The following is a 19,940-nucleotide window of genomic DNA, read 5'->3' on the forward strand; positions in this document are numbered from 1 at the left end:
CCCCGCGCGCGCGCGCGCCGTTGCCATGGCGACCCCGCCCCCGCCGCTTCCGGCCCCGCCCCCTCCCGGAGCGGCGGCCCCGGCCCCGCCATGGCGGCGGCGGCGGCGGCGGCGGCGGCGGCGGCGGCCCGGGAGCGGCGTCGGGAGCAGCTGCGGCGCTGGGAGGAGGCGGCGGCGGCGGCGCCGGGCGCGGGGGAGGCGGCGGCGAGGCCGGGCCCGCCCCGGGTGCGCTTCGAGCGCCAGGCCGAGTTCCGAGCGGTCTGCGCAGGCGCGGAGCTGGCCGAGGCGCGCGCCATGGTCATGGCGCCCGAGGGCGGGGGGCGCGCGCTGCTGGGCGGGGCCAACGCGGACGGGATCAGCGCGCTGCACCAGGTGGGCGGGGCTAAAGGGGAGAGGGGCGGGGCTAAAAGGGAACGGGCGGGGACAACGCGGACGGGATCAGCGCGCCGCACCAGGTGGGCGGGGCTTAAAAGGGAGAGGGGCGGGGCTGAAGGGAACGGGCGGGGACAACGCGGACGGGATCAGCGCGCTGCACCAGGTGGGCGGGGCTAAAGGGGAGAGGGGCGGGGCTAAAGCGAAAGGGCGGGGACAACGCGGACGGGATCAGCGCGCTGCACCAGGTGGGCGGGGCTAAAGGGGAGAGGGGCGGGGCTAAAGCGAACGGGCGGAGCTAACGCGGATGGGTTCAGCGCGCCGCACCAGGTGGGCGGGGCTAAAATGGAGAGGGGCGGGGCAATACAACAGGCTTCTGCATAAGGTGGGCGGAGTTTGGAGAAGGGGCGTGGTTAGATTTAAAGGGACCGCCGTCTGTATTGGGGGTGGGGCATGTTGAAAGAGGCGGGGCTTGGTTAGAAAAAGGCGTGGCTTGTTGCAAAGGGGGCGTGGTCACGGGGAAGTGTTGTCTGCTTGGTGGGCAGGGCCTGTAAAAGGGGCGGAGCATGGGTAAAATTGGGGCGTGGTCCGAGAAAAGGGGCGTGGTTATTGAGGTCACAACACTTCCAATGTGTTTGGTGGGCGTGGTCTAAATGGGGCGTGGTTCCACAGCGGGCACCGTGTGGGTGGGCGTGGTCTCCAAGCTGCTGGGGCGTGGCTTCTGTGTGAGCGACAGCTCTGCCAGGAGTGGGAGGGGCTTGAGGTGGAGTGGGCGGAGCTTTGGGCGGTCCATGGGTAGGCCTGGGGGGGCCTTGGGGGCGTCCCCAAGGTCCTAAAGGTCCCCAAGGGTGTCCCCAGTGTCCCCAATGATGGCCCCAGGACTGTCCCCATTGTCCCCAATGGTGTCCCCAATGTCCCCATTGTCCCCATTGTCCCCAGGCCTGCATTGATGAGAACATGGAGGCCGTGCAGTCCCTGGGGCTGTCCCTGGGGGTGTCCCCATTGTCCCCATTGATGTCCCCAATGTCCCCAATGTCCCCAATGTCCCCAGGCCTGCATCAATGAGAACATGGAGGTCGTGCAGTTCCTGGGGCTGTCCCTGGGGGTGTCCCCACTGTCCCCAATGATGTCCCCACTGTCCCCAATGGTGTCCCCAATGTCCCCAATGGTGTCCCCAGGCCTGCATCGATGAGAACATGGAGGTCGTGCAGTTCCTGGGGGGGTTTGGGGCTGTCCCTGGGGGTGTCCCCATTGTCCCCATTGATGTCCCCAATGTCCCCAATGGTGTCCCCAATGTCCCCATTGTCCCCAATGGTGTCCCCAGGCCTGCATAGATGAGAACATGGAGGTCGTGCAGTTCCTGGGGGTGTCCCCATTGATGTCCCCAATGGTGTCCCCATTGTCCCCAGGCGTGCATAGATGAGAACATGGAGGTCGTGCAGTTCCTGGGGCTGTCCCTGGGGGTGTCCCTGATGTCCCCATTGTCCCCAATGGTGTCCCCAATGATGTCCCCATTGTCCCCAGGCCTGCATCGATGAGAACATGGAGGTCGTGCAGTTCCTGGGGGTGTCCCCAGAGGTGTCCCCATTGTCCCCAATGGTGTCCCCAATGTCCCCAGGCCTGCATAGATGAGAACATGGAGGTCGTGCAGTTCCTGGTCGAGAGCGGCGCCGACGTCAACCAGGCCGACAACGAGGGCTGGACCCCCCTGCACGTGGCTGCGGCCTGCGGCTGCCGGCACATCGCCCAGTGAGCCCCAAATAGCCCTGAAATACACCCAAAATAACCCCCAAAATATCCCCAAAATATCCTGGAAATATCCCCCACCCCTGCACGTGGCTGCGGCCTGCGGCTGCCGGCACATCGCCCAGTGAGCCCCAAATACCCCCGAAATGCACCCAAAATATCCCCAAAATATCCCCAAAATATCCTGGAAATATCCCCCACCCCTGCACGTGGCTGCGGCCTGCGGCTGCCGGCACATCGCCCAGTGAGCCCCAAATACCCCTGAAATGCACCCAAAATATCCCCAAAATATCCCCAAAATATCCCCAAAATATCCCCAAAACATCCCCCAAAATATGCCCAAAATATGCCCAAAATCCCCCACCCCTGCACGTGGCTGCGGCCTGCGGCTGCCGGCACATCGCCCAGTGAGCCCCAAATATCCCCCAAATATCCCCAAAACATCCCCCAAATATCCCCCCAAATATCCCCCAAATATCCCTGAAATATCCCCAAAATATCCCCAAAATAGCCCCAAAATATCCCCCAAAATATCCCTGAAACTTCCACCAAAATATCCCCCAAATACCCCCAAAATATCCCCCAAAATATCCCCCAAAATATCCCCAAAATACCCCCCAAAATAGTCTGGAAATGTCCCCAAAATATCCTGGAAATATTCCCAAAATATCCACCAAAATATCCCCCAAAATATCCTGGAAATGTTCCCAAAATCCCCCAAAATATCCCCAAAATCCCCCACCCCTGCACGTGGCTGCGGCCTGCGGCTGCCGGCACATCACCCAGTGAGAGCCCCAAATAGCTCCGAAATACACCCAAAATATCCCTGAAATATCCCCCAAATATCCCTGAAACATCCACCAAAATATCCCCAAAATAGCCTGGAAATATCCCCCAAAATATCCCTGAAACATCCCCCAAAATATCCCCCAAATACCCCCAAAATATCCCCCAAAATATCCACCAAAATATCCCCCGAAATATCCCCCAAAATATCCCCAAAATACCCCCCAAAATAGCCTGGAAATGTCCCCAAAATATCCTGGAAATATTCCCAAAATATCCACCAAAATATCCCCCAAAATATCCTGGAAATGTTCCCAAAATCCCCCAAAATATCCCCAAAATCCCCCACCCCTGCACGTGGCTGCGGCCTGCGGCTGCCGGCACATCACCCAGTGAGAGCCCCAAATAGCTCCGAAATACACCCAAAATATCCCTGAAATATCCCCCAAATATCCCCGAAATATCCCCCAAATATCCCCAAAATATCCCTGAATCATCCCCCAAAATATCCTGGAAATATCCCAAATATATCCCCAAAATACCCTGTAAAACACCCCAAAATTTTCTGAAAACGTCCCCAAAAATACCCCAAAATGACTCTAAACACACCCCCAAAAACACCCAAAAAACACCCAAAAAAACCCCCAAAAAACACCCCAAAACCACCCAAAAAAACCCCAAAAAACACCCATAAAACCACCCCAAAAAACACCCAAAACCACCCAAAACACACCCAAAAACCCCCGAAACCAGCTCAGAACACCTGAAACCCCCCCGGAATCACTGGAGACTCACCTGGAACCCCCCCAGCCCCACCTGTGACCCCCAAACCCCCCTGTGTGCCCCCCCAAGGTCACCTGTGACCCCCCCAAGGTCACCTGTGACCCCAAACCCCCCTGTGTGACCCCCCCAAGGTCACCTGTGACCCCCCTGTCCCTCACCTGTCCCTCCCTGTCCCTCACCTGTGCTCACCTGTCCCTCACCTGTGACCCCCAAACCCCCCTGTGTGACCCCCCAAGGTCACCTGTGACCCCCCTGTCCCTCCCTGTCCCTCACCTGTGCCCCCCTGTGACCCCCCTGTCCCTCCCCTGTCCCTCACCTGTGCTCACCTGTGACCCCAAACCCCCCTGTGTGACCCCCCTGTCCCTCACCTGTCCCTCCCTGTCCCTCCCTGTGACCCCAAACCCCCCTGTCCCTCACCTTTGCTCACCTGTCCCTCCCCTCCCCTGTCCCTCCCTGTCCCTCACCTGTCCCTCACCTGTGCTCACCTGTGACCCCAAATCCCCCTGTCCCTCTCACCTGTCCCTCCTCTGTCCCCCCTGTCCCTCTCACCTGTCCCCACCTGTCCCCAGGTACCTGTTGGATCACGGCGCAGACGCTGCCGCTGTCACCTGTGACCCCCAAACCCCCCTGTGACCCCCCTGTGTCCTTCCCCAAGGTCACCTGTCCCCCTCCCCTGTCCCTCACCTGTCCCCCCCCAAGGTCACCTGTCCCTCCCTGTCCCTCACCTGTCCCCACCTGTCCCCAGGTACCTGTTGGATCACGGTGCCGATGCCGCCGCTGTCACCTGTGACCCCCCTGTCCCCCCGTCCCTCACCTGTGCTCACCTGTCCCTCCCTGTCCCTCTCACCTGTCCCTCCCCTGTCCCTCCCTGTCCCCCTCACCTGTGCCCCTCACCTGTCCCCAGGTACCTGCTGGATCACGGCGCAGACGCTGCCGCTGTCACCTGTGACCTGGAGCTGCCGCTGGAGGTGGCCGAGGACGAGGCCCTGGAGGAGCTGCTGAGGGCGGAGCTACAGCGCAGGGGTGGGCGGGGCTTACCGGGGTGGGTGGGGCTGCTGAGGGCGGAGCTAAAGCGCAGGGGTGGGCGGGGCCTCAGGGGTGGGCGGGGCTGCTGAGGGCGGAGCTACAGTGCAGGGGTGGGCGGGGCCTCATTTGGGGAAGGTGGGGCCTCACAGTGGTGGGCGGGGCATAGGGTTGGGGGCGTGGTTTGGGGTGGGCGGGGCCATGGGTTGGGGTTAGGGTTGGTTGAGGTGTGGTCTGCAAGTGGGCGTGGCTGGGTGTGGTCAGGGCGTGTCCAGGTGTGCCCAGGTGTGCTCAGGGCATGTCCAGGTGTGCTCAGGTCTATCTGGGTGTGGTCAGGGTGTGTCCAGGTGTGCCCAGGTGTGCTCAGGGCGTGTCCAGGTGTGCTCAGGTGTATCTGGGTGTGCTCAGGGTGTGTCTGGGTGTGGTCAGGGTGTGCCCAGATGTGTTACCTGTGCTCAGGTGTGCTCTCCATGCCCAGGTGTGCTCAAGTGTGCTCAGGGCGTGTCCAGGCATGCCCAGGTGTACTCAGGGTGTGTCCAGGTGTATCTGGGTGTGGTCAGGGTGTGGTCAGGTGTGCCCAGATGTGTTACCTGTGCTCAGGTGTGCTCTCCATGCTCAGGTGTGCTCAGGGCGTGTCCAGGCATGCCCAGGTGTACTCAAGGTGTGTCTGGGTGTGCTCAGGTGCCCTCCCCCTATGCCCAGGTGTGGAGGTGGCGTGTTCAGGCATGTTCAGGTGTGTTCGGGTGTGTTCAGGTGTGTCCAGGTGTGTTCAGGGTACATCCAGGTGTGCCCAGGTGTGTCAGGTGTGCTCAGGGTGTATCTGGATGTGGTCAGGGTGTGCCCAGGTGTACCCAGATGTGCCCAGGTGTGCTCAAGGTGTATCTGGGTGTGCTCAGGGTGTGTCTGGGTGTGCCCAGGTGTATCTGGGCAGGGTCAGGCTGTACCCAGGTGTACTCAGGGTGTACCCAGGTGTGCCCAGGTGTGTCACCTGTTGTTACCTGTGCCCAGGTGTGGAGGTGGCAGCAGCCAAACGAGCCGAGGAGGAGCGGATGCTGCGGGACACGCGGCTCTGGCTGTACCCAGGGTATATCCAGGTGTACTCAGGGTACATCCAGGTGTGCCCAGGTGTGCCCAGGTGTGCCCAGGTGTGTCACCTGTTGTTACCTGTGCTCTCCCTGCCCAGGTGTGGAGGTGGCAGCAGCCAAACAAGCTGAGGAGGAGCGGATGCTGCGGGACACGCGGCTCTGGTTGGGGTCAGGTGTACCCAGGGTGTATCCAGGTGTACTCAGGGTATATCCAGGTGTGCCCAGGTGTGCCCAGGTGTGTCACCTGTTGTTACCTGTGCCCAGGTGTGGAGGTGGCAGCAGCTAAAAGGGCCGAGGAGGAGCGGATGCTGCGGGACACGCGGCTCTGGTTGGGGTCAGGTGTACTCAGGTGTACTCAGGGTATATCCAGGTGTGTCCAGCTGTGCCCAGGTGTGTCAGGTGTGTTACCTGTGCCCAGGTGCGGAGGTGGCCGCAGCCAAAAGGGCAGAGGAGGAGCGGATGCTGCGGGACACGCGGCTCTGGTTGGGGTCAGGTGTACCCAGGGTATATCCAGGTGTACCCAGGGTACATCCAGGTGTGCCCAGCTGTGCTCAGGTGTGTTACCTGTGCCCAGGTGTGGAGGTGGCAGCAGCCAAAAGGGCCGAGGAGGAGCGGATGCTGCGGGACACGCGGCTCTGGGTGGGGTCAGGTGTACTCAGGGTATATCCAGGTGTACTCAGGGTATATCCAGGTGTACTCAGGGTACATCCAGGTGTGTCCAGCTGTGCCCAGGTGTGTCAGCTGTTGTTACCTGTGCTCTCCCTGCCCAGGTGTGGAGGTGGCAGCAGCTAAAAGGGCCGAGGAGGAGCGGATGCTGCGGGACACGCGGCTCTGGTTGGGGTCAGGTGTACCTGGGCAGGGTCAGGCTGTACCCAGGTGTACCCAGGTGTACTCAGGGTGTACCCAGGTGTGTCCAGCTGTGCCCAGGTGTGTTACCTGTGCTCTCCCTGCCCAGGTGTGGAGGTGGCAGCAGCCAAGCGGGCCGAGGAGGAGCGGATGCTGCGGGACACGCGGCTCTGGTTGGACTCGGGGCAGCTCCGGGATTGTCCCCACCCGGCCACCGGGGCCAGCGCGCTGCACGTGGCGGCCGCCAAGGGCTACATCGAGGTCATGAGGTGACAAAAACGGGCAAATTTGGGGCGTTTTGGGGGATTTTGGGTGTTCTGGGATTTTTTAGGAATTTTTTGGGATTTTTTTCCGGGATGTTTTGGGGGTTTTTGGGGGGTTTTTGGGGTCTGTCCCCACCGGGGCCAGCGCACTGCACGTGGCGGCCGCCAAGGGCTACATCGAGGTCATGAGGTGACAAAAATTGGGAAAATTTGGGGCGTTTTGGGGCTGTTGAGGGTGTTGGTATTTTATATAATTTTTTTGGATTTTTTTCCGGGATTTTTGAGGATTTTTTGAGGGTTTTTGGGGTCTGTCCCCACCGGGGCCAGCGCCCTGCACGTGGCGGCCGCCAAGGGCTACATCGAGGTCATGAGGTGACAACAACGGGGAAATCTGGGGCGTTTTGGGGTTTTTGGGTCACTCTGGGCCGGTTTTGGGGTCACTTTTGGCTCGCTCTGGGCCGGTTTTGGGTCACTCTGGGCTCTTCTGGGGTCACTTTTGAGTCACTCTGGGCCATTTTTGGCTCACTCTGGGCTGGTTTTGGGGTCATTCTGGGCTGGTTTTGGGCTCACCTTGGCCATTTTTGGGTCACTCTGGGCCGGTTTTGGGGTCACTTTTGGGTCACTCTGGGCCATTTTTGGGGTCCCAGGTCACTCTGGGCTGTTTTGGGGTCACTCTTGGGTCACTCTGGGCTGTTTTGGGTCACTCTGGGCCATTTTTGGGTCACTCTGGGCTGGTTTTGGGGTCATTCTGGGCTGGTTTTGGGCTCACCTTGGCCATTTTTGGGTCACTCTGGGCCAGTTTTGGGTCACTCTGGGCCGGTTTTGGGTCACTCTGGGCTGGTTTTGGGGTCACTTTGGGCTCACTCTGGGCCATTTTTGGCTCACTCTGGGCTGGTTTTGGGCTCACTTTTGGGTCACTCTGAGCCAGTTTTGGGGTCCCTCTTGGCCGTTTTTGGGGTCCCAGGTCACTTTAGGCTCACTCTGGGCTGTTTTGGGTCACTTTTGGCTCACTCTGTGCCATTTTTGGGTCACTCTGGGCCGGTTTTGGGGTCACTTTTGGGCCACTCTGTGCCGTTTTTGGGGTCACTCTGGGCTCACTCTGAGCCGTTTTGGGGTCCCAGGTCACTCTGGGCCATTTTGGGCTCACTCTGGGCCATTTTTGGGGTCCCAGGTCACTTTTGTCTCACTCTGTGCCGATTTTGGGGTCACTTTTGGGTCACTCTGTGCCATTTTTGGGGTCACTTTGTCTCACTCTGGGCCATTTTTGGGGTCCCAGGTCACTTTTGTCTCACTCTGTGCCGATTTTGGGGTCACTTTTGGGTCACTCTGTGCCATTTTTGGGGTCACTTTGTCTCACTCTGAGCCGTTTTTGGGGTCACTTTTGTCTCACTCTGTGCTGGTTTTGGGTCACTTTGTCTCACTCTGTGCCATTTTTGGGGTCCCAGGTCACTTTTGGGTCACTCTGTGCCATTTTGGGGTCACTTTTGTCTCACTCTGTGCCGTTTTTGGGTCACTTTGTCTCACTCTGTGCCATTTTTGGGGTCCCAGGCTGCTGCTGGCCGCCGGCTACGACCCCGACGTGCGGGACAAGGACGGGTGGACGCCGCTGCACGCGGCCGCGCACTGGGGCGTGGAGGAGGCCTGCAGGCTGCTGTGCGAGCACCTGTGCGACATGAGCCCCCAGAACAACGTGGTGAGAAATTTAGAATTTAATTGGGAATTTTTGGGATTTTTTTGGGATTTTTTTGGATTTTTTGGGATTTTTTTTGAATTTTATTCGGATTTTATTTGGATTTTTCGGGGCGTGCCGGCTGCTGTGCGAGCACCTGTGCGACATGAGCCCCCAGAACAACGTGGTGAGAAATTGGGGGAAATTTGGGGAAAATTTGGGATTTTTTGGGGATTTTTTGGGATTTTTTTGGGGATTTTTTGGGATTTTTTTTGAATTTTTTTTGAATTTTATTTGGATTTTTTGGGGCGTGCCGGCTGCTGTGCGAGCACCTGTGCGACATCAGCCCCCAGAACAACGTGGTGAGAAATTTAGAATTTATTTGGGAATTTTTGGGATTTTTTGGGGGATTTTTTGGGGATTTTTTGAGATTTTTTGGGATTTTTTTTGAATTTTATTCGGATTTTTTTGGGGCATGCAGGCTGCTGTGCGAGCACCTGTGCGACATCAGCCCCCAGAACAACGTGGTGAGAGATTTGGGAATTTATTTGGGATTTATTGGGATTTTTTTGGGATTTTTTTGGGCATTTTTTGGGATTTTTTTGGATTTTTTTTGAATTTTATTTGGATTTTTTTGGGGCGTGCCAGCTGCTGTGCGAGCACCTGTGCGACATGAGCCCCCAGAACAACGTGGTGAGAAATTTAGAATTTATTTCGGGAATTTTGGGGATTTTTGGGATTTTTTTCAGGGTTTTTTGGGGATTTTTTGGGATTTTTTTTGAATTTTTTTTGAATTTTATTTGGATTTTTTGGGGCCATGCCGGCTGCTGTGCGAGCACCTGTGCGACATGAGCCCCCAGAACAACGTGGTGAGAGATTTGGGATTTATTTGGGGGAAATTTGGGAATTTTTGGGATTTTTTTGGATTTTTTGGGGATTTTTGGGGATTTTTTGGGATTTTTTTTGAATTTTATTTGAATTTTTCGGGGCCGTGCTGGCTGCTGTGCGAGCACCTGTGCGACATCAGCCCCCAGAACAATGTGGGGAGACTTTGGAATTTATTTGGGAATTTTTGGATTTTTTTGAATTTTTTCAGGGTTTTTTGGGGAATTTTTGGGATCTTTTTGGGGATTTTTTTGGATTTTTTTTTTTTGAATTTTATTTGGAATTTTTGGGCGTTTTTTGAGAATTTTTGGGATTTTTTGAGATTTTTTTGGGTTTTTTATGGGACATTTTTGGGGTTGTTTTGGGGGATTTTGGGGTTATTTTGGGTTTTTTATGGGAGATTTTTGGGGTTGTTTTGGGGGATTTTTGGGTGGTTTTGGTTTTTTTTATGGGACATTCTTGGGGTTGTTTTGGGGGATTTTTGGGGGTTTTAATGGGAGATTTTGGGGTTATTTTGGGGGTGGTTTTTGGGTGGTTTGGGGGTTATTTTGGGGTTATTTTTGGGTTATTTTGGGTTATTTTTGGTTTATTTTTGGGGTTATTTTGGGGGGATTTTTGGAGTGGTTTTGGGGGTGTTTTTTTGGTTAATTTTTGGGGTTATTTTTGGGGTTATTTTTGGGGTTATTTTTGGTGGTTTTGGGGTTATTTTGGGGGTGTTTTTTGGGTTATTTTTGGGGTTGTTTTTGGGGTTATTTTGGGGTTGTTTTGGTGGATTTTTAGGGTTATTTTTGGGTTATTTTGGGGTTATTTTTGGGTTGTTTTGGGGGTTTTTTATGGGAGATTTTTGAGTTTTTTTATGGGAGATTTTTGGGGTTATTTTTGGGGTTATTTTTGGGTTATTTTGGGGTTATTTTGGGGGTTATTTTTGGGTGGTTTGGGGTTATTTTTGGGGTTGTTTGGGGGTTATTTTTGGGTGGTTTTGGGGGTTATTTTTGGTGGTTTTTTGGGTTATTTTGGGGTTATTTTGGGGTTATTTTGGGGTTATTTTGGGGTTGTTTTGGTGGATTTTTAGGGTTATTTTTGGGGTTTTTTTGGGTTATTTTTGGGGTTGTTTTGGGGGTTTTTATGGGCTATTTTTGGGTGGTTTGGGGTTATTTTGGGGTTATTTTGGAGTGTTTTTTGGGATATTTTTGGGGTTATTTTTGGGTTATTTTTGGGTTATTTTGGGGTGGTTTGGGGGTTATTTTTGGGTTTTTTATGGGACATTTCTGGGTTATTTTGGTGTTTTTTTGGGTTATTTTGGGGGTTATTTTTGGGTGGTTTGGGGGTTATTTTTGGGTTGTTTTGGGTTATTTTGGGGGTGTTTTTGGGTGGTTTTGGGATTATTTTTGGGTTATTTTGGGGTTATTTTTGGGTGGTTTGGGGGTTATTTTTGGGTTATTTTTGGGGTTATTTTTGGGGTTATTTTTGGGGTTATTTTGGGGTTTTTAATGGGACATTTTTTGGGTGGTTTTGGGTTATTTTTGGGGTTATTTTGGGGGTTATTTTGGGTTTTTTTGGGTTATTTTTGGGTTGTTTTGAGGGTTTTTTTGGGAGATTTTTGGGGTTATTTTTGGTTGTTTTGGGGTATTTTGGGGGTATTTTTGGGTTATTTTGGGGGTTATTTTTGGGTTTATTTTTGGGTGGTTTTGGGGTTATTTTGGTGTTTTTTTGGGTATTTGGGGCGGTTTTGGGTCGTTTCCCAGCGTGTGCCCTCCGCAGGGCAGCGTCCCTGTGACCTGGCGGATGAGGAGACCCTGCCCCTGCTGGAGGAGCTGCAGCGGCGCCAGAGCCACGTGAGAGCCAAAACCGCACAGATTCACCCCAAAAACGCCTGAAATCACCCCAAAAATGCACAAATTCACACCCAAAAACGCACAGATTCACCCCAAAAACGCCTGAAATCACCCCAAAAACGCACAGATTCACCCAAAAATGCAGAGATTCACCCAAAACCGCACAGATTCACCCCAAAAATGCACAAATTCACCCCAAAAACGCCTGAAATCACCCCAAAAACGCACAGATTCACCCAAAACCATCTGAAATCACCCCAAAAACGCAGAGATTCACCCCAAAAACGCAGAGATTCACCCCAAAAATGCACAAATTCACCCCAAAAATGCAGAAATTCACCCCAAAAATGGACAAATTCACCCCAAAAACGCTGAGATTCACCCCAGAAACAACTGAAATCACCCCAGAAATGCATGAAATCACCCAAAAACATCTGAAATCACCCCAAAAATGCACGGATTCACCCCAAAAATGCAGAGATTCACCCCAAAAACACCTGAAATCACCCCAAAAATCAACAGATTCACCCCAAATTCAGACCGAAATCACCCATATTCACTCCAAAATCACAGAAATTCACCCCAATATCACACAGAACACCCAAAATCACCCTAAAACACCCCAAAATCCACAAATTCGCCCAAAAACCCCAAAATTCACCCCAAGAGCCCCAAATTCAGACCAAATCACCCCAAAATCCACAATTCACCCCCAAAACCCCCAAAATTCACCCCAAGGGCCCCAAACCACCCAAACCACCCCAAAATCCACAATTTCACCCCAAAACCCCAAAATTCACCCCAAGAGCCCCAAACCGCCCCAAAATCTCCCTAAAAGCCCAAATTCCCCAAATTCCCCCCCCTCCCCAGGGCCCCTCCCCCTCCGGGGGGTCCCTGACCGCCCCTCCCCCCCCTCCCCCCCAGCTCCGCAGCCTGAAGGACCCGGGGGCCCCTCCCCCACCCCCGGCGGCGCCGGAGCCCGAGGGAGCCCCTCCCCCCACGGGGGGCAGCAAGCACCGACGGTGAGAGCCAAAAACGCCCGGAATTACCCCAAAATTAACCTGAAAATGACCCTGAAATGACCCTGAAATAACCCTGAAATAGCCCTGAAATAACCCTGAAATGACCCCAAAAATAACCCAAAAATAAACCCCAAAAACGCCCGGAATTACCCCAAAATTAACCTGAAAATACCCTGAAATAACCCTGAAATGACCCCAAAAATAACCCAAAAATAAACCCAAAAAACGAGCGGAATTACCCCAAAAATTAACCTGAAAATTACCCTGAAATGACCCAAAAATTACCCCAAAAATAACCCCAAAAACGAGCGGAATTACCCCAAAATTAACCTGAAATAGTCCAAAAATAACCCTGAAATAGCCCAAAAATTACCCCAAAAATAAACCCCAAAAACGCCCGGAATTACCCCAAAAATAACCTGAAATAGCCCAAAAACGCCTGGAATTACCCCAAAATTAACCTGAAATAGCCCAAAAACGCCCGGAATTACCCCAAAATTAACCTGAAAATGACCCTGAAATGACCCAAAAATTACCCCAAAAATAACCCTGAAAATAACCCCAAAAACGCCCGGAATTACCCCAAAATTAACCTGAAATAGCCCAAAAATAACCCAAAAATTACCCTGAAATAACCCTGAAATGACCCAAAAATAACCCTGAAATTACCCCAAAAATGACCCCAAAAACGACCGGAATTGACCCAAAAATTACCCTGAAATAGCCCAAAAATAACCCTGAAATAACCCTGAAATGACCCCAAAAATAACCCAAAAACGCCCGGAATTACCCCAAAATTAACCTGAAAATTACCCTGAAATAACCCAAAAATTACCCCAAAAATAACCCCAAAAACGAGCGGAATTACCCAAAATTAACCTGAAAATTACCCTGAAATAACCCTGAAATAACCCAGAAATTACCCCAAAAATAACCCGAAATTACCCCAGAAATAACCCCAAAAACGCCCGGAATTACCCCAAAAATTACCCTGAAATAACCCAAAAATAAACCCAAAAATTACCCCAAAAACGACCGGAATTACCCCAAAATTAACCTGAAAATTACCCTGAAATAACCCAAAAATTACCCTGAAATAGCCCAAAAATAACCCCTGAAAATAACGCAAAAATTACCCTGAAATAGCCCAAAAATAACCCAAAAATTACCCCAAAAATTACCCCAAAAACGAGCGGAATTACCCCAAAATTACCCTGAAATAGCCAAAAATAACCCCTGAAAATAACCCAAAATTACCCTGAAATAGCCCAAAAATAAACCCAAAAATAACCCGGAAATAACCCCAAAAATAACCCGGAATTACCCCAAAAATTAACCTGAAATAGCCCAAAAATAAACCCAAAAATAACCCTGAAAATAACCCCAAAAACGCCTGGAATCCACCCAAAAATTACCCTGAAATAACCCAAAAATAACCCAAAAATTACCCTGAAATGACCCCAAAATTACCCCAAAATAACCCCAAAAACGACCGGAATCCACCCAAAAATAACCCTGAAATGACCCAAAAATAACCCAAAAATTACCCTGAAATAGCCCAAAAATAACCCTAAAAACGACCGGAATTGACCCAAAAATTACCCTGAAATAGCCCAAAAATAACCCCAAAAGTAACCCTGAAATAACCCCAAAAATAACCCCAAAAACGCGCGGAATTGACCCAAAAATCAACCTGAAAATTACCCTGAAATAACCCAAAAATAACCCTGAAATAACCCAAAAATAACCCCAAAAATAACCCCAAAAACGCGCAGAATCGACCCAAAAATTACCCTGAAATAGCCCAAAAACGACCGGAATTACCCCAGAAATAACCCCGAAAATAACGCCAAAAATGCACGGAATTGACCCAAAAATAAACCCAAAAACAACCCCGAAAATAACCCAGAAATACCCCCAAAACCGCGCGGAATTGCCCCAAAAATAACCCCAAAAATAACCCAGAAATAACCCAAAAATAACCCCAAAAATTACCCCATAAACGCAGGGAATTGACCCGAAAATAACCCCCAAAAATGCACGGAATTGACCCAAAAATAACCCCAAAAATTACCCTGAAATTACCCCAAAAATAACCCCAAAAACGACCGGGATCCACCCAAAAAATAAACCTGAAAATAACCCAGAAATAACCCCAAAAATGCACGGAATGGCCCAAAAATAACCCCAAAAACGCACGGAATTGACCCAAAAATAACCCCGAAATTACCCCAAAAATTACCCCAAAAACAACCCCTGAAATTACTCCCAAAACAACCCCAAAACTGCCCGGAATTACCCAAAAAATGACCCCGAAATTACCCCAAGAATATCCCCAAAAATGCCCGGAATTACCCCAAAAATACCCCCTGAAAATACCCAAAACAACCCCAAAAATAACCCCTGAAAATAACCCAAAAAACAATCCCAGAATTACCCCAAAAATAACCCCTGAAAATAACCCCGAAATTACCCCAAAACCAGCCCAAAAACGCCCGGAATAACCTCAAAAATAACCCCTGAAAATAACCCAAAACAACCCCAAAATCACCCCAAAAGCCCCAAATTACCCCCAAAATTACCCCAAAAAATCCCCTCCCAAATACCCCAAAAACCCCCAAAATACCCCAAAAACCGCAGAAATGACCCCAAAAACTCCCCCAAAAATACCCCAAAAACCCCAGAAATTACCCCAAAAACTCCCCCAAAATACCCCAAAAACCCCAGAAATGACCCCAAAAACTCCCTCAAAAATACCCCAAAAACCCCAGAAATGACCCCAAAAACTCCCTCAAAAAATACCCCAAAAACCCCAGAAATGACCCCAAAAACTCCCTCAAAAATACCCCAAAAACCCCAGAAATGACCCCAAAAACTCCCTCAAAAATACCCCAAAAACCCCAGAAATTACCCCAAAAACTCCCTCAAAAATACCCCAAAACCCCCCTGGACCCCTAAAATCCCCGGGTTTTTTGCCCAAAATCGCCGTTTTTTCACCGATTTTCCCCGTTTTTTCGCCCAAATTTAGTTATAATTTTCTCTATTTGTGTTTTTGCCCAAAATCGGGTTTTTTGCCCCAGAACGTCGCTGTCCCCGCCGCAGCTCCCGGGAGAAGCCCCAAAATCCCCATTTCTGCCCCTAAAATCCCCATTTTTTCACCGATTTTCGCGGGGTTTTCGCTCAAACTGAATTTATAATTTTCTCTATTTCCGTTTTTGCCCAAAATCGGGTTTTTTTGCCCCAGAACGTCGCTGTCCCGCCGCAGCTCCCGGGAGAAGCCCAAAATCCCCATTTCTGCCCCTAAAATCCCCATTTCTGCCCCTAAAATCCCCATTTTTTCACCGATTTTCGCGGTTTTTTCGCTCAAACTGAATTTATCATTTCTCTATTTCCGTTTTTGCCCAAAATCTCGGTTTTTTGCCCCAGAACGTCGCTGTCCCGCCGCAGCTCCCGGGAGAAGCCCCAGAATCCCCATTTCTGCCCCTAAAATCGCCGTTTTTTCACCGATTTTCGCGGTTTTTTCGCTCAAATTTAGTTGATAATTTTCTCTATTTCCGTTTTTGCCCAAAATCGGGTTTTTTTGCCCCAGAACGTCACTGTCCCGCCGCAGCTCCCGGGAGAAGCCCCAAAATCCCCATTTCTGCCCCTAAAATCCCCATTTTTTCACCGATTTTCCCCATTTTTTCGCTCAAATTTAGTTGACATTTTTCTCTATTTCCGTTTTTGCCCAAAATCTCGGTTTTTTGCCCCAGAACGTCGCTGTCCCGCCGCAGCTCCCGGAGAAGCCCCCAAATCCCCATTTTTGCCCTAAAATCGCCGTTTTTTCACCGATTTTCGCGGTTTTTTCGCTCAAATTTAGTTGATAATTTTCTCTATTTGTGTTTTTGCCCAAAATCGGGTTTTTTTGCCCCAGAACGTCGCTGTCCCGCCGCAGCTCCCGGGAGAAGCCCAAAATCCCCATTTTTGCCCCTAAAATCGCCGTTTTTTCACCGATTTTCCCCATTTTTTCGCTCAAACTGAGTTTACATTTTTCTCTGTTTGTGTTTTTGCCCAAAATCGGGGTTTTTTGCCCCAGAACGTCGCTGTCCCGCCGCAGCTCCCGGGAGAAGCCCCAAAATCCCCATTTTTGCCCTAAAATCCCCATTTCTGCCCCTAAAATCGCCGTTTTTTCACCGATTTTCGCGGTTTTTCGCCCAAACTGAATTTATAATTTTCTCTATTTCCGTTTTTGCCCAAAATCGGGTTTTTTTGCCCAGAACGTCGCTGTCCCGCCGCAGCTCCCGGGAGAAGCCCCAGAACCCCCATTTCTGCCCCTAAAATCCCCATTTTTTCACCGATTTTCGCGGTTTTTTCGCTCAAACTGAATTTATAATTTTCTCTATTTGTGTTTTTTGCCCAAAATCGGGGTTTTTTGCCCCAGAACGTCGCTGTCCCGCTCCCGGGAGAAGCCCCAGAACCCCCATTTCTGCCCCTAAAATCCCCATTTTTGCCCCTAAAATCGCCGTTTTTTTCACCGATTTTCGCGTTTTTTTCGCTCAAACTGAATTTATAATTTTCTCTATTTGTGTTTTTGCCCAAAATCGGGGTTTTTGGCCCCAGAACGTCGCTGTCCCGCCGCAGCTCCCGGGAGAAGCGGTCGCTGCTGCAGGCCCGGGAGCGGGTGGGGGAGGGGGGCGCTGCCCCCCCCCCTCAGCCCCCCGGAGGGGGCGGGGCCGAGAGCGAGGAGAGCGAGGGGGAGGGGCCTGAGGGGGAGCCCCGCCCCCAGCGCGGGGGTGAGAAATGGGCGGGGAAATGGGGGGGAAAGGGCGGGAAAATGGGGGGAAAATGGGGGGGGAAATGGCGGGAAAATGGGGGGGAAAATGGGGGGAATGGCGGGAAAAATGGGGGGGAAATGGCGGGAAAATGGGGGGGAAATGGCGGGAAAATGGGGGAAATGGGGGGGAAAATGGCGGGAAAATGGTGGGGGGAAAAACCGGGAAAAACGGGGAAAAATGGGGGAAAATGGGGAAAAAAAACGGGGAAAAATGGGAGGAAAATGGGAGGAAAAAGGCGGGAAAAATGGGGGGAAAAATGGGGGGAAAAAGTGGGAAAATGGGAAAAATAGGAGAATATGGGAAAAATGGGGAAAATGGGGGGGGAAATGGGGGAAAATGGGAAAAATGGGGGGAAATTGGAAAAATGGGGGAAAAATGGGGGAAAATGGGGTCAAAATGGGAAAAATGGGGGAAATGGGGGGGAAAAGCGGGAATTTGGGAAAAACACGGGAATTGGGGGGAAAAATGGGGGAAATGGAAAAAAAGGTAGAATATGGGAAAAATGGGGGAAAAAACCGGGAAATAACGGGGAAAAAACGGGGGAAAATGGGGGGAAAAAGCGGGGAAATGGGAAAAATGGGGGAGAAATGGGAAAAATGGGGAAAAATGGGGGAAAAACAGGGAAATAACTGGGAAAAATGGGGAGAAAAATGGGGGAAATAAACGGGGGGAGAAACATGGGAAAAATGGGGGGGGAAAGCAGGAAAATGGGAAAAATGGGGGAAAACGGGGAAATAAACGGGAAAAATGGGGGAAATGGGGAAAAACATGGGAAAAATGGGGGAAAAAACATGGGAAATCGGAAAAATGGGGGGAAATGGGGGAAAAACAAGGGAAAACAGGGATAAAACACAGGAATTTGGGGAAAATGGGGGAAAACGGGGGAAAAACAGGGAATTGGGGGAAATGGGGGGAAACGGAATTGGGAAAATTGGGGAATTTGGGAGAAATTGGGGAATTTGGGGGGGATTAGTGTGAAAAAAGGGGAATTTTGGGTGGTAAAAGGGGAATTTGGGGGAGGAAATGGAATTTTGGGGTTATTTTGGGGGATTTTGGGATTATTTTGGGGTGATTTTGGGGGGTTTTTTTGGGCTATTTTCGGGGGATTTTGGGCTGATTTTGCGGGGATTTTGGGGTTTTTTTTGGGTTATTTTGGGGTGATTTTGGGCTGATTTTGGGGTAATATTGGGGGGTTTTTTTGGGTTATTTTGGGGTGATTTTAGGGGATTTTGGGGCTCTCAGAGGGGGCGGGGTCTCTGACTGCCCCTCCCCCTCCTCCCCCAGAGCCCCCCGAGGCTCCGCCCCCCAACGGCCCCGCCCCCCCACTGCCGGTAAGGCCCCTCCCCCCTCCCTCAGCTCGGGGCAAAGGGGCGGGGCCAGGGCGTGGCCCCGCCCCCACCGCCCCCCCAGCCCCCCCCCGGGGCTCTCTGCAGGTCCGGCTCCCTGGGGGCGTGGCCAGGCCCCGCCCGGGACACGCCCCCCGCCCAGGCCCCGCCCCCCGTGCGCCGCTCCGCCTCCTCCCCGCGCCTGCAGGCCCCGCCCACGGTGAGGCCACGCCCCCTTTTGAATAAACCCCCGCCCCCTCATTTGGGGCTGGGCCACGCCCCCTCACGGCCCCTCCCCCCCCCGCAGGGTCCGGAGCCCCCCGCCGCCCCTCCCCCACCCAGAGACCCCCCAGGTGAGACCGGGGGGAGGGGCCGGGGGGGGGGCGGGGCTTTGAATGGGCGGGGCTTGAACCAGGGAGGGAATGGTCAAGGGGAGGGGCTTAAAAGGGGAATAATTTAAAGGGGAGGGGCTTAAAGGGGCGGGGCTTTAAACTGGGAGGGGCTTAAAGAGGAGGGGGCTTAAGGAGGAGGGATTAAAAAGGGGGAGGGGCTTAAGGAGGAGGGATTAAAAAGGGGGGAGGGGCTTAAGGAGGAGGGATTTAAAAGGGGGAGGGGCTTCAAAGGGGGAGGGGCTGATGCTGCTGCCCCTCCCCCCACAGCCCCGCCCCCGCCCCGCCCGGAGCCCCCCGGGACCCCCCCGAGCCCAGGGTGCGCAGGTGAGGCCCCTCCCCCACCCCAAAAACCCCCGGGACCCCCCAAAAAAACCCTGGGACCCCCAAAATCCCCCTGGGATCCCCAAAATCCTCCTTGGACCCCCAAAATCCCCCTGGGATCCCCAAAATCCCCCCTGGGACCCCAAAATCCCCTGGGACCCCCCAAAATCCCCTGGGACCCCCCAAAATCCCCTGGGACCCCCAAAATCCCTCCTGGGACCCCAAAATCCCTCCTGGGACCCCAAAATCCCCCCTGGGACCCCAAAATCCCCCCTGGGACCCCCAAAATCCCCCCTAGGTCCCAAAAATCCCCTCAAATCCCCCAAATTTCCCCAAAGTCCCTGTTGACCCTAAACCTCCCCAAATTTTGCTTTTTCCCTGTCCCAAAATCCCCTCCAATTCCCCAAACCGCACCCAAAATCGCCGTTTTTCCCTCAAAATCCCCAAAATCCCCGTTTTCCCCCAAAATCCCCGTTTCCCCCCAAAATCCCCATTTTTCCCCCCAAAATCCCCATTTTCCCCCCAAAATCCCCATTTTTCCCCCAAAATCCCCATTTTTCCTCCCAAAATCCCCATTTTTCCCCAAAATCCCCATAATCCCCATTTTTCCCCCAAAATCCCCATTTTTCCCCCCAATCCCCCCAGGCCGTTCCAGCCCCCAGCCCGGGATGAGGAATCGGAGTCGCAGCGCAAGGCCCGGAGCCGCCTGATGAGGCAGGCACGGAGAGCGACCCAGGTGGGGCCCAAAATCACCTGAATTCACCCCAAAATCA

The 19,940-nt window shown here is 52.4% G+C and overlaps 1 protein-coding gene across 7 annotated transcripts; it reads left to right on the forward strand.

Annotated features, from left to right (window-relative positions):
- The first annotated feature begins 27 nt into the window (after positions 1-27).
- PPP1R12C (protein phosphatase 1 regulatory subunit 12C) lies at positions 28-19,937 on the forward strand. 7 transcript variants are annotated; one of them, XM_077193302.1, is made up of 13 exons: positions 28-372; positions 1,551-1,574; positions 2,015-2,121; positions 4,592-4,710; positions 6,751-6,910; positions 8,453-8,597; positions 11,219-11,293; positions 12,218-12,315; positions 16,915-17,087; positions 18,414-18,674; positions 18,762-18,807; positions 19,114-19,170; positions 19,813-19,937. In XM_077193302.1, exons 1-13 carry the CDS (start codon positions 91-93, stop codon positions 19,922-19,924), a joined length of 1,659 nt encoding a protein of 552 aa, XP_077049417.1. In that variant the 5' UTR covers positions 28-90; the 3' UTR covers positions 19,925-19,937. The 7 variants fall into 7 exon arrangements, with proteins under 7 accessions (XP_077049417.1, XP_077049418.1, XP_077049416.1 ...); XM_077193303.1 differs by lacking the exon at positions 1,551-1,574 and adding an exon at positions 1,897-1,920; XM_077193305.1 differs by lacking the exon at positions 1,551-1,574 and having other exon boundaries at positions 29-372; positions 1,991-2,121; positions 18,414-18,460; positions 18,540-18,674.
- Positions 19,938-19,940: the final 3 nt, after the last annotated feature.

The sequence above is a fragment of the Agelaius phoeniceus genome, chromosome 37 (genome assembly GCF_051311805.1).
Source record: "Agelaius phoeniceus isolate bAgePho1 chromosome 37, bAgePho1.hap1, whole genome shotgun sequence".
In the NCBI taxonomy this organism is placed as follows: Eukaryota; Metazoa; Chordata; class Aves; order Passeriformes; family Icteridae; genus Agelaius; species Agelaius phoeniceus.

What these genes read in the sequence shown, in the direction of transcription:
- PPP1R12C (XM_077193302.1), top strand. Translation starts at nt 91, where the DNA reads ATGGCGGCGGCGGCGGCGGCGGCGGCGGCGGCGGCGGCCCGGGAGCGG. An exon ending in GCCCCGCCCCCAGCGCGGGG is followed by an intron (nt 17,088 to 18,413) that starts GTGAGAAATGGG and finishes CTCCTCCCCCAG; the next exon opens with AGCCCCCCGAGGCTCCGCCC. An exon ending in CCCGAGCCCAGGGTGCGCAG is followed by an intron (nt 19,171 to 19,812) that starts GTGAGGCCCCTC and finishes CAATCCCCCCAG; the next exon opens with GCCGTTCCAGCCCCCAGCCC.